General features: G+C 40.7%; 1 protein-coding gene across 1 annotated transcript in view; it reads right to left on the bottom strand.

The window, feature by feature from the left end:
- l(2)05287 (WD repeat-containing protein l(2)05287) overlaps nucleotides 1-19,249 on the bottom strand; it is a 62,252-nt gene that overhangs the window by 25,524 nt on the left and 17,479 nt on the right. Inside the window, exons 7-11 of the mRNA XM_076188496.1 lie at nucleotides 17,652-17,807; nucleotides 16,852-17,042; nucleotides 11,881-12,065; nucleotides 11,563-11,720; nucleotides 4,487-4,673 (exon numbers count right to left, since the gene is read on the bottom strand). Of these exons, the coding sequence (XP_076044611.1) occupies nucleotides 4,487-4,673; nucleotides 11,563-11,720; nucleotides 11,881-12,065; nucleotides 16,852-17,042; nucleotides 17,652-17,807 (877 nt within the window). The remainder of the gene's footprint in view (nucleotides 1-4,486; nucleotides 4,674-11,562; nucleotides 11,721-11,880; nucleotides 12,066-16,851; nucleotides 17,043-17,651; nucleotides 17,808-19,249) is intronic.

Here is a 19,249-nt window from a genome sequence, read left to right as displayed (position 1 = left end):
GAGAAAGGCAAAAAAAAAAAGTGGAAAGTAGAAATGGATAGAACAAACTTCAGAGGAAAACCAAGTATGAGGTGGCTGGATGTGGTGAAGGGGGCACTGAATGCAAGAGGAATATCTGTCAAGCAAATAAAAGAAAGTGCCCAAGTTATGAGTGAATGGAATGTTTCTAAATGGATGAAGAAATTATGTGGCCTGAAGGAATGATCTCATCTGCTCAGTAAATTATTTCATGTGAATGCGGACAGGGGGTTGCCATATAATGAAGAGGTTGGGATACATAAGCTCCAGTTGTCAGGCCTCACTGAGGAGGTGCTGCATCTCACTGCACTGCTTTCGACCTGAGCAGTGTGGCAGGGATGACCCAGTATCCATAAGGTGCTAGATGGAAGGGTCATCAACTGGGTGGTGGATTGTGGGTGTTTGCTTTGATTCAGCCACCTCCAACTTACAAAGGGTAAAGGCCTTTTGGTATTTATGCATTGTATGTGTGCATGCATGCATGCATGCATGCATGTATCTATGTATGTTCATGCATACATGTATGCCAATGTGTGCTATGTATGTACATTCTTGTCTCCCTAGAATTATTTCTTCCATGCTATTCTAATATCTCACAATACATGTTACTCCGTCTGGGGTATTGGCTGCATGTTGTTATAGTAAAGTAGCATGCAGTTGATACTTTAGGGTCTATATGGGGCACACATCATTTTGTTTGTGATAGAGGAGGACTCTGCTCACAGAGAAATTATGAAACTTTTATTATACTACGACCATCCCTCCGTTATGCTGTCCCCCAACCCCTTGTTGCTGTCCTGTAACATTTCTCTGAATTTAATTTCCTTGTTTCGCCTACCCTGTGGTGGGGGGTAAAGAATCCTTCCACCAAGTATTTCCACTTGGATCGTAAGAGGTGAGAAAAACAGTACAGGGATTGGGACCAGGCATCTTTCTCCCTGTAGCCCCACAGGGGACATTCCTAAAAAAAGTAAAGGCATAAGAGGGTCTAGGAGTTTTCCAACCAGCACCCTAAGGTTTGGGTCTTTTAATGTGCGTGGATGTGGTACAGATGAGAGTAAAAGGGAAGAGATAGGTAGTATGTTTGTGAGAAGAAAGATGAATGTGTTGGCTTTGAGTGAAACTAAGTTGAGAGGAAAGGGCAAGTGTGAGTTTGGGAGTGTAGTTGGGAGGTTCTCAGGAGTGAAGAGAGGGCGAGGGAGAGAAGGGGTGGCTATACTAGTAAGTGAAGAGATAGGTAAACATGTAGTGGAGTGGAAGGAGGTTTCTTCAAGGATAATGTGGATGAAGGTGAAACTGGGAAAGGAGATGTGGCTTTTTGTTAGTGCATATGGGCCTGGTAGTGAGAAGAGTGTAGAAGAAAGGGAGGCCTTTTGGATAGATTTAAGTGAGTGCAAAGAGGGATTAGGGAGGAACGTCAATGTAGTAGTATTGGGAGACCTTAATGCTAGGGTAGGAAATGAAACAATTGATGGAGTGGTTGGGAAATGTGGAGTTCCAGGCAAGAATCGTAGTGGAGAGTTGATGGTGGAGATGTATCTAGAGAGTTGATGATAGCAAATACAGTGTTTTGAAAGTCAAGCATAAGTACATATGGGAGAGGGTGGTGGATGGAAGGGTGGTAGATAGAGCATTAATGGACTCTGTAGTGGTAGATAGAAGTATGATAGGAAGAGTTAAGGATGTACTTCTGCTAAGGGGAGAGAGAGGGGGAATATCAGATCATTCTTTGGTGGAAGGGAAGTTGAGAGTGGAGGATAGATGGAGAAAGAGGAAAAGGACAAAAGGTAGGGAGGTGCTTAGAGTGAACTCTTTAAATGAAAAGGAAAAGGAGAAGTACAAGAAGCTGAGAAAGGAGTGGGAGGGAGTGAAGGATAAAGTAGAGCTAGGAGTGGAGGAGGAATGGGGATGGTTCAAGGAGGGAGTCACAAAGTGTGCAAAGATGGTGTGTGGAACAAGAGGGACGGAAGGAAATAGAAGGAAGGGTAGTGAATGGTGGGATGAGGAAACAAAGAAGGTTGTACAAGAGAAGAAGCAAGCTTTCACAGAGTGGTTACAAAATAAGATGAGGGAGTCATATGAGAGGTACAGAGAAAAGAGAAGAGAAGTAAAGAAAAAGGTAAAGGAGGCAGAGAGAAGAGCACATGTGAAATGGGGTAAGCTTATGACAGAAAATTTTGAAAGTAATAAAAAGATGTTTTGGAAAGAAATTAAGAGAGGAAGAGGAGGTGAGTCAAGTAGAGAAGAAAGGGTAAATGGTGCAGATGGAGAGATGATAATGGAAGAGAAGGCAGTAAGGGGAAGATGGGCAGAGTATTTTAGGGAGTTGCTAAATGTGAGGGATAGGGAGGGTAAGATAGTTGCAGTAGGAAGTGCTAAGAAAATGACCATGATGAGTGAGGAAAAAGGAGGAGAAATTAGGAAGGATGAAGTGAAGGCAGTTGTTAAGATGATGAGAGCAGGTAAGGCACCTGGTCTGGATGGATGCCATGCAGAATGTCTAAAGAAAGGAGGTACAGTGATGGTGGACTGGCTGGTGAGGTTATTTAATGTTTGCTGGAGAGAGCGTACAGTGTTGGAGGACTGGAGGAGTGCCTGTATAGTTCCACTTTACAAGTGAAAAGGGGACAAGTGTGAGTGTAGTAGTTTCAGAGGGATTAGCTTGTTAAGTGTAGTTGGGAAGGCTTATGGGAGGATCTTGATTGAGAGGATTAGGAGAGGAACAGAGGGAGTAATTGGCAAGGAACAGTGTGGATTTAGGATGGGTAGAGGTTGCGTAGATCAGATTTTTGTGGTAAGACAGATACGTGAAAAAGCTAGGATGTTTTTTGGGCTTTTATGGATCTCGAAAAGGCTTACAACAGGGTATACAGGAAGGCATTTTGGGAGGTTTTGCAGATATATGGGATAGGAGGAAAGCTTCTAGGAGCTGTCAAGAGTTTTTACGAGAGTAGTAGAGCTTGTGTCAGGATTAGAAATGGAGAAAAAGTGTGGTTTCATGTAAAGGTGGGACTTCGTCAGGGATGTGTTATGTCGCCCTGGCTGTTCAACTTATACATGGATGGGGTGGTGCGAGAGGTAAATGCAAGGGTGGTGGGTCAGGGATTGGAGATGTTTAAAGAAAATGGAGAAAAGTGGGAGGTGAGCCAGCTGTTGTTTGCAGACGACACTGCACTTGTAGCAGGATCAGAGGAGGGATTGAGGAAGTTGGTGACAGAGTTTGGGAGAGTGTGTGAAAGAAGAAAGTTGAAGATAAATGTGGGTAAAAGTAAGGTGATGAGATGTACAAGGAGTGAAAGTGGCAGTAGACTGGAAGTGAGCATTAAGGGAGAGCGACTGGAGGAAGTGGATAATTTTAGATACTTGGGTGCAAATGTGGTAGGGAAGGGTGGAAAGGAGGTGGAGGTAGAATGTAGATTGAGAGAAGTGAGTAAATGCCTTGGTGGATTAAAAAGTGTAATGAGGAATAGACATTTGGGAATGGAGGCTAAGAGGAAATTGTATGAAGGAGTGATTGTGCCAACAGCACTGTATGGGGCAGAAACATGGAACATAAGAGAGGAAGAGAATTTGAATGTGTTTGAGATGAGGTGTCTGAGAAGTATGATGGGGGTTACTAGGCTGGATAGAGTGAGAAATGAGGTGAGGAGAACAGGGGTGGTAAGGGAGTTGGGAGATAGGGTGGATGAAAGTGTGTTGGGATGGTTTGGACACATGGAAAGAATGAAGAAAGACTAGTAAAAGAGGTATGGAAAGCAGATGTGGAGTGAGTGAACAGGAGGGGCTGACCTAGGATGAGATGGATGGATGGGGTGAAAGGGGCTTTGGGGAAGAGGGGAATGTCTGTTGAGGAAGGACTGGATAGGAAAGAAGATAGGGGTGAATGGAGAATGGTTGTTTATGGATGATGTTGTGATGCATGAGGTGGAATGGGTGGGGGGATGGGGGGTGAGGTAGTATGTGTGAGAAAAATTTGATGCAGCCCAAAGGGATTTCTCCCCGTCTTCTCCTTTTCTGCTTGAGGGGACGGAGAGGGGGGGGGGGGTGCTGATTTAATGAAGCGGCCTTGCTGTGGATGTGCTGTGTCTTGCGACACTGCCTCTGACCCAGGGCAGTGGACAAGATGCATGGATGACCCATCATACAGGTGCCAAGATAAGAGGAAGGGTAGAGGGTGGAGGGGAGTGGAGTGTATTAGGGATGGAATGGGTGGGAATGGTTTTTATACCTCTTTCTTTTTGGCTACCTCCCTTGCAAGGGGGGAAAAAGCCTTTGGTGTATGTATGTATGTATGTATATGTTACAAGTTATTTATGTATGTATATATGTACACATGATGTATATATGTATTTCATGTATCTATGTATAGTTTTGACTCCTGGCAATAACTTTTCTATACTATTTTACCATCTCACAATCAAAGTTACAAGTCTATAGTAAGCAAATTTTAAAACCAAGTGATACATACAAGATATTTTCTTTCAGGAAGGGCTGAGATAAAGTTCCTTTAAGTTGACATGTTTCTGGAACCCAAAAGGTCAGCACACTTCCAAACCCAGCAGCTACCAGGGAGCCATCAGGTGAAAAATTTGCAGCAGTGCAGGGAAGATGACGGTAGAATCCAACACCTTCACAGTTCCAGCAAACATTTTGCCCTGTATGAAATAATAAAAAAGGATCATTACTATTAAAATATGCGATAAATAAATTTATTTGACATCTACATTATATTTACCTAAAGGCCTTCTCCTATCATAACATGAGCGACCAGACCATAGCATGCACCCACCCTACAAACATCCCACATCCATATGAAACCCATTCATTGCCTCTCCCACTTTAGCATCTCATGGATGAAGGGTCATTCCTGTTAACTTAAACTCAAATGTCATTTCATATAAGCTTCATCTAACATCTTGTTTCACCTGTCAATCCTACTCTAATCTTGCTTGGTTTTCTTGTGTGATATTGATTATTTTTAGTGTGTGTAGATTTTGTAGCCTTTCATTACAAAGGAAGAACATGCCAACAGAAGACATTTTGGTCCATTAATAGCTTGGATGCAAAAAAAAAAAAAAAAAATACATACATATACCAAAGGCTTTTTTTTTTCTTATAAGGGAGGTAGCCAAAAAGCAAAGGCATAAAAACCACTCCCACCCATTCCATCCCTATCACACTCCACTCCCCTCCCTCATATCTTGGCACCTCCTGGATGACAGGTCATCCCTACATCTTGTCCACTGTCCTGGGTTAGAAGCAGTGTCACAAGACACAACACATTCACAGCAAGGCCGTTTCATTAAATCGGCAACCCCCTCTCTGTCCCCTCACACAGAAAATAAGATGGAGAGAAATCCCTTCGGGCTGTGTCAAATTTTTCTCATACATACTCCCTCACCCCCCATCCCCCACCTATCCCACCTCATGCATCACAACATCATCTATATACAACCATTCTCCACTCCCCTCTATCTTCTATCCTCTCCCATCCTTCCTCAACAGACATTCCCCTCTTTCCTAAAACCCCTTTAACCCCATCCATCCATCTCATCCAAGGTCACCCACTCATGTTCACTCCTTCCACACCTCTTTTACTAGTCTTTCTTCATTCTTTCCATGTGTCCAAACCATCCAATACTCTTTCATCCTCCCTATCTCCCAACTCCCTTTCCACCCCCGTTCTCCTCCTCACCTCCTCATTTCTCACGCTATCCAGCCTAGTAACCCCTATCATACTTCTCAGACACCTCATCTCAAACACATGTAAGCAGTCGAAGAGGAAGGTGTCAAAAGCTAGCTCCAAGTTCCGAGTTAGCGCATTGTTGCTATAACAGGAAAAATGCCTTGTTGTAATTTTCGGGGTGAAACAATATGTTTTCGTGGGACCGGCAAGGTATGTATCCAGTCCAGTTCTTAGATTAATAGTTTTAGCACAATATTGAATGTAACAAAGAAGAATTAAGGATTAACAAATCAACCAAGAGAGGACTGGATGTATCCAGAATTGAGTCCCATTGGGAGTGATATGAAAAAAAAACGTCTAAATGATACTCCAAAGACAACTAGCCGGTACGTCAGTGAGGATTTATTCTCGAGATTTAGGAGGCAAGGGGAAATAATGGATAAAACCTTGGACACTGATAGAGATATTAGGATTAGCAGAGCAATAAGAGATAGGGAAATTAACAACTTAGCAGATGAATTGATTGAATTAAAATTACACCATAAAGCTTTACAACTAGAAGTATCCAATTTATGCACAACTAACGAGGTGATACTAAGACAATTAAACGAGCTAAAAAGTGAACTAAGTGCAATAAAGAGGGAAAATGAAAGAAAGGAAAATGAGGTTAGAAATACAAATGAAGAACTGAAGAAAGAGGTTAAAGAACAATTACAAGAAGGAACTGAAAAGATGGAAGAATCAATCAAAGAGACTGATCTGAACAAAATAAAAAATAAATGGAAAAGGGAATGTGAAAATCAAAAACTCCCATTCAAAGAAATAGTACAGCAGCAGGTAGAAGAGAATGCAGAGGAAACAGTGATCAAGGTGATCAAAGAAAAGGAAAATTGGGTGAGAGACACAGTGGACAAAAAGAAATACATTGTGGTTTATGGTATCAATGAAAAACACAATGTACATAAATACATACATACATACATAAACCAAAGGTTTTTTCCCCCTAAATACCAACAAGAAAAAGAGAAAGAAATTGCGAAGGAGATACTAAAAGTGGTTCAAGACGAGGGACAGAATCTGGATAAGGAAATTGATGACTTACACAGGATGGGTACATACAAAAAAAAAAAAAAAAAAAAAAAAAAAACACACACAGACCAATGAAAATTAAACTAAGAACTCAAATGATAGCAAAAGAAATACTATCAAAAGTGGCAAAACTAGCAAACAGTGAAAAATACAAAAATTTGTGGATAAAAAAGGAAATTAATGAAGAGGAAATAGAGAAAGATAGGGCACTGAGAAGTGAAGCCAAGGAAAAAAAACGAGAGAAGAATGGAGACAGAAAAAAATGAGTTTTTTTTGGAGAGAGCTGGATCTGAGACTGAAAAAATGGCACATCAGAAAAATGGAAACTTAAATAAAAAAAAAGAGAAGAAAAGAAAAAATTAAAAGTGGCATATACAAATATGGACGATATGATTTCAGGAATAAATTGAATGACTATTTGTCAATCAAGAAACCTGACATAATGGGAATTGTGGAGACAAAACTGAAAGGGCCCATACAATCAAGTATGGTGGGACAAGGTTTATAACCTTTGGTTGACAAATAGGATGGACAAACAGGGGGGGAGGAGTCATGTTAGTGACTAGAAAGGACCTAAATGTAATAAAGGTAGCAGAAGGAAAAGACAATGTGGAAATAATCACAATTAAAGTCGAAATAGCAGTATGAAAAGTCGAAAGTTTATAGTTGTATATGTGCCACCAAAAACTAAGACTTGGACTGACAGTGAACACTCAAAATTACTAGAAGACACAAAGAATGAATTAACCAAGACACTGAAATATGGAGAAAATATAGTAATTATGGGTGACTTTAACACAAAGGAAATAAATTGGGAAGAATTGACAATGTGAGGTGGAGAAGAACTCTGGAGCAACGTCCTACTGGATATGACCATCGATTACACATTGACTCAATGGGTTACAGAAAATACTAGATATAGACAAAACAAGGAACCATCAACACTAGATTTGATATTCACTTCTGAGCCTGAAATTGTAGAAGACATACATACATATACCAAGGCTTTTTCCCGCTTACAAAGGAGGTAGCCAAAAAGGAAAAGGCATAAAATCATTTCCACCTATTCCATCCCTGGATACACTCCACACCCCTGCACCCTCCCTCTCATCTTAGCACCTCCTGGATGACGGGTCATCCCTGCACCTTGTCCACTGTCCTGGGTCAGAAAGCAGTGTCGCAAGACACAGCACATCCACAGCAAGGCCGCTTCATTAAATCAGCGACCCCCCCCTCTCCGTCCCCCCATGCATAAAGGAGAAAACGGGGAGAAATCCCTTCAGCCTGTGTCAAAATTTGCTCACACAGACTACCTCACCCCCCACCCCCCCACCAATTGGAAAGAGCGACCACATACTAATAGAGATCAAGCTTAAGGAACAAAATGTTGTGAGATGGAACGAGAAACATAGAGAAGGAAGATTAATGTACAACAAAACTGACTGTAAAACTTGAAAAAAAATTCAAAATGCCTGTTGGGAAAAATCTGCAAATGATGAAACAAAGATGGAAGAGAAATGGAACATTTTTTAAGAAATATATAAGGAGAGAACAGATAAACATGAGCCTAAGCAGAAACAGAAAAGGGAGTACATAAAGTGCTGGTATAATTAAAAGTGTAGCGATGCTAAAGATAGAAGAGACAAAGCTTGAAAAAGATGGAAAAAGAGACAAAAAAGTGACTAAATGGCAAACATCCATCAAACTGAGAAATGAATACATAGACATATGCAGAGAGGAAAAAAGAAACTATGAAAAAGATATAATAGCAAAATGCAAAGATCAACCTAAACCATTTTACAGATATGTAAATGATAAACTAAAAAACAAACATAAAATAGTGAAACTGCGTGAAGGAAATAAAGAATACAAAGATGTAGAAATAGCTGAAGTAATGACCAGACACTTTAAGTCTGTATTTACAATTGAAAGCTCACAAATGTGGAATGATGGTCACCAAGAAGGATCCCCTAAAATGAAAGAAATAACGGTGACACAGAAAGAAATAAGGGACCAAATAAGGAAACTCGATGTCAGAAAATCACGTAGGCCAGACGGAATAGCGAACTGGATATCAAAAGAATGCATAGATGAACTCACAGATAAAATACACAAGATAATTGACTTCTCACTCAAAGAAGGAAAAGTACCACAAGACTGGAAAATACTAATATTGTACCAATATATATGGGAAATAAAGAAAATCCAACAAATTATAGACCAGTATCCCTTACAAGCACAATTGCAAAAATATGCAAAAGTTATCAAAAACAAATGGACTAAACAATTGGAAGAGAACAAAATATTAAACCCCAACCAATTTGGACTTATAAGTGGAAGATTATGTACTACAAACTTATTATGAAAGGGATGGAAATCCTTGATAGGGATGATCTACTTAAATGGGACAGAAGAACACAAGAGGACACAAGAAGAAACTTAAGATGGACAGTTACAGAAGAGATTTGAAAAAGAACAGCTTTCCACACAGAGTAATAGATACATGGAATAAAGTGAAAGAGAAAACTGTGAGTGCTAAACTATACATGATTTTAAGAAAGAACTGGATGCAGAAAGATACAACTGTGGGTCACTACAAGCATAGCTCTTCTCCCACAAAATACAACTAGGCAAATACAACTAAGTAAGTACATTCAAACTCCTTCTCTCTTCCTCTCTTATGTTCCATGTTTCTGCCCTATACAGTGCTGTTGGAACAATCACTCCTTCAAGCAATCTCCTCTTAGCAACCATTCTCAAATGTCTATTTCTCATTACACTTTTTAATCTCCCAAGACATTTACTCGCTTCTCTCAATCTACATTCTACCTCCACCCCCACTCCTCCCTTTCCTGCCACATTCACACCCAAGTATCTAAAACTATCCACTTCCTCCAGTCTTTCTTGCTTAATACTCACTTCCAGTCTGTTGCCACTTTCACCCCTTGTACATCTCATCACCTTACTTTTACCCACATTTATCTTCAACTTCCTTCTTTCACACACTTTCCCAAACTCTGTCACTAACTTCCTCAATCCCTCCTCTGATCCTGCTACAAGCGCAATAATAATACATAAAGACAAATGTAATTTATAATAATATATACATAACACAAAATAAACAGATAAAAAATAAGAAATAAATAATAATACATACCAAGGCCTTTTTCCCCTTTACAAGGGAGGTAGCCAAAGTCAAGGGCATAATTCCACTCCAACCCATTTCTACCCCATATCACTCCCATTCACCATAATAATACATACTGTACATATACCAATGGCTTTTTCCCCCTTACAAGGGAGGTAGCCAAAAACAAAGGCATAAAATTGACTCCCACTCATTCCATCCCCATATACTCCACTCCCATTCACCCCTCCTCCCTATCTCTTATCTTGGCTCCTCCTAGATGACAGGCCATACCTGCATCTCACCCACTGCCCTGGATCAGAAGTAATGTAGCAAGACACAGCACATCCACAGCAGGGCCACTTCATTTAATTGGTGACCCCACTCACCATCCTCTCATGCAGAAAAGAAGACAGGGAAAAAAATCCTTTGGGCTATGTCAAAATATCATTCACATATACTCCTTCACCCCACACATCCCCCACCCACTCCCTTCCATGCACCACAGCATCATCCAAATACAACTATTATCCACTCACCCCTATCTTATGTCTTTTTCCTTCCTTCATCAGCAGATATTCTCCTCTTTCCCAATGCCCCTTTTACCACATCTATCCATCTCATCCCCAGTCGCCCCCTCATGTTCACTCCACCCACCTTTGCCTTCCACACTTCTTTTACTAATTTTCTTCATTCATTCTTTCCATGTGTACAAACCATCCCAATACTCTTTCACTAACCCTAACTCCCAACTCTCCATTCAACCATGCTCTCCTATTCACCTCCTCATTTCTCACTCTATCCAATCTAGTAACCCTTACCATACTTCAGACATTTTATCTCAAACACGTTTAATCTCTTCCTTTCTATTGTTCCATGTTTCTGCCCCATACAGTGCTGTTGGCACAATTACTTATTCATACAATTTCCTCTTAACATCCAATCCCTAATGTCTATTTCTCTTACACTTTTTAATCCCCCAAGGCATTTACATGCTTTTTTCAATCTACATTCTACTCCCACCTCCACTCCTCTTTCCTGCCACATTCCCACCCAAGAATCTAAAAGTATCCACTTCCTCCAGTCATTCTCCTTTAATACTTTCAATTTGCTGCCATATTCTCCCCTTAAACATCTCATCACTTTACTTTTATCCACATTTATCTTCAACTTACTTTTGCACACCTTCCCCAACTCAGTCACTAACTTCCTCAATCACTCCTCTGATCCTGCTACAGGTGCAGTGTTGTCAGCATATTTTTTTTAACCATCTCCAATCCTCACTATACCAGTCTCCCATACAGAGAGCATCCAACACACTCATTCCTGTACGCTTACGTCCCAATAAAGATTCAAACATCATCCACCCCCCATGTTTCAGTTGCACACATATGACAAACACCCCACCTCTGCCTTCCACACCTCTTTTCATAATCTTTCTTCACTTGTTCCATGTGTCCAAACCATCCCAATACTCCTTCATCAACCCTACCCTTCCCCAACTCCCTTTCCACCCCTGTTCTCCTCCTCACCTCCTCATTTCTCACTCTATCCAGCCTATTAACCCCTATCATACCTCTCAGGCATCTCATCTCAAACACAATTCTTAGTCCCACATATATTACAATTCAATGTTACTTACGGTGGATATCTGAATCATCAACTACTCCCCAAAGCTTAAATTTGTTGTCATCACTACCAGTAATGCACATTGGGTATTCCCCTTTATCTATGGGTTGAAGAGCAAGAGTGTTGATGCTTTTGCAATGAGGCATTTCAATACTTGTATTCAGTCTCCAGCTGAAAAGTGATATGGCATTAGTAATATGAAAAGCTGTATAGGTCTCATTTACATCCCTAAAGTACTTATTGCATAAAACTTATGCAGTCAATACCCCATATGGGAATACACATCTATAACCAAGACTAAAGTAAGATATACATGGGATATATTATTCACCTCTGATCCTTCTCTATGAACTGCCAGAATTTTAGTCTAAGTTCAAAGGATGATGTGAAGTCATTCCTATATTCAACTGTCACAAGCCAGAGACCATCTGATGAAATAGCTATTTTAACAACATCCGTGTTACAGAGCTCTTGATTCCGTTCTTGCGTTATGTAGTTGCTGAGAGTTATGTCCAACTGTAGAAAGGAAACATATGATTATGTGAGCCAGGGTAACACACAAACTAAACACATTTCTAACAGATTTGATACAATGCTGAGCTTGACGCAGGTACAGATTCAAGAAACTGAAATTGCTTTGCTGGAATCAATTAGGTGCCTGCAAAAACCAGTGTAAATGAGTAGATGTGAATTTTTATTCATATCAATCTAGGTGTTGGTGGATTGGTCTTCAGATGGGAATTGTGCTCTTTTCCAGATTGCTGGCAAATAATGATATCCCAACAATCTGAAAAATCTGAGGAGGTAGACCCTTCAAGTAAAATGTATGATACAATAAGGGGAACACCACAAGGGCAGGTGGGGGGGAGAGGGGTGGCTGTCATTTGTCATGAGAAAGTTATGCATGTGATGAGAATGTCCTCTTCTTAAGTACATCAATGCTGTTTTAAGGGAGTTGAGATGCAAATAGTGAAGTCTTTGGGATTGAAAGTAGAGCTATTGATATTATGTGATCCATGAGGTAGGTAGATCAGTAGATCAGATTTTTGTGGTAAGACGTATGTGAGAAAGCTATAGGAAAAGGGAAGGATGTATTTTGGGTTTTTATGGATCTGGATAAGGCTTATGACAGGGTAGACAGGAAAGCACTGTGGGAGGTATTGCAGATATATGGGATATGAGGAAAGATGTTAAGGGCAGTCAAGAATTTTTACAATAGTAGAGCTTGTGTTAGGATTAGAAATGGAGAGAGCAAGTGGTTTGAGGTAAAGGTGGGGCTTCATCAGGAATGTGTTGAGAGTGAGTGGTTTGAGGTAAAAATGGGACTTCGTCAGGGATGTGTTATGTTGGCCTGGCTGTTCAATTTATACATGGATGGGGAGGTGCAAAAAGTGAATGCAAGGGTGGTGGGTCAGGGATTGGAAATGGTTCAAGAAAATTGAGAAAAAAGGGAGATAAGCCAGAAGTTGTTTCCTGAAGAAGTTAGTGACAGAGTTTGGGAAGGTGTGCAAAAGAAGGAAGTTGAAGATAAATGTGGGTAAAAGTAAGGTGATGAGATGTACAAGGGGTGAAAGTGGCAGCAGACTGGAAGTGAGCATTAAGGGAGAGAAACTGGAAGAAGTGGATAGTTTTAGATACTTGGGTGCGAATGTGGCAGGAAAGGGAGAAGTGGGGGTGGAGGTAGAAGGTAGAGTATGAGAAGTGAGTAAATGTCTTGGGAGATTAAAAAGTGTAATGAGAAATAGACATTTGGGAATGGTTGCTAAGAGGAGATTGTATGAAGGAGTGATTGTACCAACAGCACTGTATGGGACAGAAACATGGAACATAAGAGAGGAAAAGAGGAGTTTGAATGTGTTTGAGATGAGGTGTCTGAGAAGTATGATGGTGGTTACTAGGCTGGATAGAGTGAGAAATGAGGAGGTGAGGAGGAGAATGAGAATGGAAAGGGAGTTGGGAGATAGGGTTGATGAAAGAGTATTGGGACGGTTTGGACACATGGAAAGAATAAAGAAAGATTAGTAAAAGAGGTAATACTCTGCCTCATACAGTGCTGAAATTGATACAAAAGATTTTTTTTTTAAGTTTCTCAAAATTCATTCTGTTGTACACTAGTCTTCCTTTTCTATGTTTCTTATTTCTTCTTAAGTCCATTTGCTCTTTTAGTTCGAATTCTAATAGTACCTGGTCACTCTTTCCCATTGGAGTTTTGTAATCAATTCTGTCCACAATTTCAGGTTCTGACATAAATATTACATTCAGTCTCGATGGTTCTTCATTGTTTCTGTGTCTGGTATTTTCTTTTATCCGCTGAGTCACTGTGTACTCAATGGTTGTATCAAGCAGCATGTTGCCCCATAGGTCTTCTCCACCCTTCACTGTCATTTCTTCCCAACATATTTCTTTTGAATTAAAATTGCCCAAACATACATACATACATATACCAAGGCTTTTTCCCCCTTACAAGGGAGGTAGCCAAAAAGGAAAAGGCATAAAATCATTCCCACCCATTCCATCCCTGAATACACTCCACACCACTCCACCCTCCCTCTTATCTTAGCACCTCCTGGATGACGGGTCATCCCTGCATCTTGTCCACTGCCCTGGGTCAGAAGCAGTGTCGCAAGACACAGCACATCCACAGCAAGGCCGCTTCATTAAGTCGGCGACCCCCCCTCTCCGTCCCCCCATTGCATAAAAGGAGAAGACGGGGAGAAATCCATTCGGGCTGCGTCAAATTTTGCTCACACATACTACCTCACCCCCCATTCCCCCACCCATTCCACCTCATGCATCACATCATCCATATACAACCATTCTCCATTCACCCCTGTCTTCTGTCCTCTCCCATCCTTCCTCAACAGACATTCCCCTCTTCCCCAAAGCCCTCTTCCCCAAAGCCCTCTTCACTCCATCCATCCATCTCATCCTAGGACGTCCCCTAATGTTCACTCCCTCCACATCTGCCTTCCATACTTCTTTTACTAGTCTTTCTTCACTCATTCTTTCCACGTGTCCAAACCATCCTAATACTCTTTCATCAACCCTATCTCCCAACTCCCTTTCCACCCCTGTTCTCCTCCTCACCTCACCATTTCTCACTCTATCTAGCCTTGTAACCACCATCATACTTCTCAGACACCTCATCTCAAACACATTCAAACTCCTTCTCTCTTCCTCTCTTTATGTTCCATGTTTCTGCCCCATACAGTGCTGTTGGCACAATCACTCCTTCATATAGTCTCCTCTTAGCATCCATTCCCAAAAGTCTATTCCTCATTACACTCTTCAATCCACCAAGGCATTTACTCACTTCTCTCAATCTACATTCTCCCTCCACCTTCACTCCACCTTTTCATGCCACATTTGCACCCAAGTATCTAAAACTATCCACTTCCTCCAGTCGCTCTCCCTCAATGCTCACTTCCAGTCTACTGCCACTTTCACCCCTTGTACATCTCATCACCTTACTTTTACCCACATTTATCTTTAGCTTTCTTCTATCACATACTCTCCCAAACTCTGTCACCAACTTCCTCAGTCCCTCCTCTGATCCTGCCACAAGCGCAGTGTCGTCAGCATACAGCAGCTGGCTCACCTCCCACTTTTCTCCATTTTCTTTAACCATCTCCTATCCCTGACCTACTACCCTTGCATTTACCTCTCGCACTACCCCATCCATGTATAAGTTGAACAGCCAGGGCGACATAACGCATCCTTGACGAAATCCCACCTTTACCTTGAACCACTCACTCTCTCCATATCTAATCCTGACACAAGCTCTACTACTCTCATAAAAAGTCTTGACAGCTCCTAGAAGCTTTCCTCCTATCCCATATATCTGCAGTACCTCCCACAGTGCCTTTCTTTCTACCCTATCATAAGCCTTTTCCAGATCCATAACATACATACATACACCAAGGCTTTTTCCCCCTTACAAGGGAGGTAGCCAAAAAGGAAAAGGCATAAAATTATTTCCACCTATTCCATCCCTGAATACACTCCACACCACACCACCCTCCCTCTTATCTTAGCACCTCCTGGATGACGGGTCATCCCTGCACCTTGTCCACTGCCCTGGGTCAGAAGCAGTGTCACAAGACACAGCAAGGCCGCTTCATTAAGTCGGCGACCCCCCCTCTCCGTCCCCCCCATTGCATAAAAGGAGAAGACGGGGAGAAATCCCTTCGGGCTGCGTCAAATTTTGCTCACACATACTACCTCACCCCCCATCCCACCTCATGCAATCACAACATCATCCATATACAACCATTCTCCATTCACCCGTCTTCTGTCCTCTCCCGTCCTTCCTCAACAGACATTCCCCTCTTCCCCAAAGCCCCCTTCACCCCATCCATCCACCTCATCCTAGGACATCCCCTCATGTTCACTCCCTCCACATCTGCCTTCCATACTTCTTTTACTAGTCTTTCTTCACTCATTCTTTCCATGTGTCCAAACCATCCTAATATTCTTTCATCAACCCTATCTCCCAGCTCCTTTTCCACCCCTGTTCTCCTCCTCACCTCCTCATTTCTCACTCTATCTAACCTAGTAACCACCATCATACTTCTTAGACACCTCATCTCAAACACATTCAAACTCCTTCTTTCTTCTTCTCTTATGTTCCATGTTTCTACCCCATACAGTGCTGTTGGCACAATCACTCCTTCTACAAAAATGGCACCTGCACTTGCAAACCTATCATACGAAGAGAGATTGGCTAAACTGGAGTTACCGACACTGGAGCAAAGAAGAGAGAGAGGTGACCTATTGACCATCTACAGAATCATGAAAGGCACAGAGGTACTCGATAGTGAGAACTTACTTAACTGGGACAAAAGAAACACAAGAGGACATGGAAAGAAAATAAAAAAACATAGCTATAGAAGAGAACTGAAGAAAAACAGTTTTCCTCATAGAGTTTTGGACACTTGGAACAAACTGGACAATGAAATAGTATGCGCAAAAACCATTCATGAGTTTAAAAACAAACTAGACACTGCAAGATACAAAGGCGGGACAACACGAGCATAGCTCCCCTTCCCGCAAAATACAACTAGGTAAATACAACTAGGTAAATACAGTCTCCTTTTAGCATCCATTCCCAAATGTCTATTCCTCATTACACTCTTTAATCCACTCTGAAATGGATTATGTTTGTATGCAAGTCCCACTGTACACACAAAGCAAGGTAGCTAAGCCTAGGACAATTGCTCCTCACCACTTTCACTCACCCTTTTCACCTCTTCCTATCTAAATGAAAATTGCTTAAAACAAAGATAACAAAGTCTGTCCTTACGTGATATATTTGCTTTTCATTATGTACATCATAGAACTGGAGGTGCCCAACTCGTCCATTCATGATGAGTGCCTGGGTACGAGGGTCATATAGTATTCCAGCAGCATACGGGGCGGCCCGATCAACATTTCTGGCAAAACCTTGAATCACCCCTATGACCTTGAACTCTTTTGCAGATATTATGTTCAAAGCTGAAATGCACCAGAGTTTGTAATTACACAATTTGAGTTTATACCAACAAATGTCTCAGGATTTGATCAAACTTTGATGTATAGTGGTGTCTTAGAATTTGAATATAATTCACTCTAGAGGAACATTTGAATTCCAAGACAATAACTAAAATTCCACAAAAATATCTGGAAATAACACAAGAAATCACAGATGCTTTCACTACTGTTTCAAGAAAAAAAACTGAGCACTCAGAGGGTGGGTGGAGGAACACCACACAATCATATGCAAGAAACACTTGGAACATTTGAGAATTTATTTAAATTTTGAAAAATCATTCCTATTTAGGGGCAATTTTTTTTTTTTTCTGTTTGAATGCCAAGTTGTTCGAGTTTCTGGGTGTTCAAATTCTGAGGGCACCACTGTTTTACAACCACTTCATGACACATACATACATATACCAAGGGCTTTTCCCCTTTACAAAGAAGATAGCCAATGTCAAAAGGTATAGTTCCACTCTCATCCATTTCATCCCTTACATTCTCCACTCCCATTCACCACCTCTTCCTCCCTCCCCCTTTTCTTGGCTCCTTCACAACACAATAGGGGAAAAAAGTTTCATCAAAACTTACCATTATCACAATGAGAAGTAATAATATAATCATTATTTCTATCCGTTGATATCAAGATGAAGGGCATCCCCAACCTGGGAAGGTAAGACCGTCTTTCTTCCGTCAACTGCCATTTTACAAGAGTACATTCACCAGCACCAGAAAACAGTTCATTACCTGTAAGGTTTACAAGAAAGCTATAACTACTGAAACAAATACACACATACATACATATACTAAAGGCTTTTACCCTGTTACAATGGAGGTAGCAAAAAAACAAAGGCATAAAAAACCACTCCCACCCATTCCATCCCCACATACTCCACTCCCATCCAGCCACTTCCCTCCCTCTTATCTTGGCTCCTCTTGGATGACATGTCATCTCTGCACTGCCCTGGGTCAGAAGCAGTGTCATAAGACTTAGCACAGTCACAGCAAGGCCACTTCATTAAATCAGCAACTGACCCCCTGCCCCATCTGTCCCCTCATGCAGAAAAAGAGAAGACAGGGAGAAATCCCTTCAGGCTGCGTCAATTTATTTTTCACTCATACTCCCTCATCCACCCATCCCCCACCCACTCCCCTTCATGCATCACAGCATCATCCATACACAAACATTCTCCATTCACCCCTATCTTCTGTCCTCTACTGTCCTTCCTCAACAGACATTCCCCTCTTTCTCAATCCCCCATTTTACCACATCCATCCATCTCATTCTTGGTCACCCCCTCATGTTCACTCCTTCTATCTTGTACATTTCATCACCTTACTTTTACCCACATTTATCTTCAGCTTCCTTCTTTCTTGCACCCTCCCAAACTGAAACAAGTAAAATAAAAAATGTATCTATATACCAAGGCCTTTTTCCCTCTTATAAGGGAGATAGCTAAGTCAAAAGGCATGTACCCACTCCCACCCATTCCACTCCCATCTCATCTTAGCTCCTAATGGATGATGGGTCATCTCTGCCTCCTGCCTCCTGCTCTGGACCACTTGAATTGATGATCTAGCAGACAATAAATTCTGTTTAAGAAATGGAAGAGCATGTGTATCAAGGCTGTCAAGGGATTGTCCAACAAAAAACGAAAGCTATAACTACTGAAATATGTAAAATAATGAACAATCATAAATCATAGTGACTGTAACTATTCATATATATATATATATATATATATATATATATATATATATATATATATATATATATATATATATATATATATATATATATATATATATATATTTTTTTTTTTTTTTTTTTTTTTTTTTTTTTTTATTAAAATCAACTGCGCTAATAGATTTAACTATTTTCAGTTGTATCTTCTTAAGTTTAAGGAAGGACTTCCTATCAACTTCATTCAGCTTATGAATGTTGATAGGAAGTCCTTCCTTAAACTTAAGAAGATACAACTGAAAATAGTTAAATCTAATAGCGCAGTTGATTTTAATCAAAATTGTCTCCGTGAGAACCTGTGCCCTAGAAATATATATATATATATATATATATATATATTTATATACATATATATATATATGTATATATATATATATATATATATATATATATATATATATATATATATATATATATATATATACCGGCCATTTTCCCCTTACAA

Source organism: Oratosquilla oratoria, chromosome 7, assembly GCF_046742065.1.
Source record: "Oratosquilla oratoria isolate Oo_2021 chromosome 7, ASM4674206v1, whole genome shotgun sequence".
Classification (NCBI taxonomy): domain Eukaryota; kingdom Metazoa; phylum Arthropoda; class Malacostraca; order Stomatopoda; family Squillidae; genus Oratosquilla; species Oratosquilla oratoria.
This window is presented reverse-complemented; position numbering and strand designations above follow the sequence as displayed.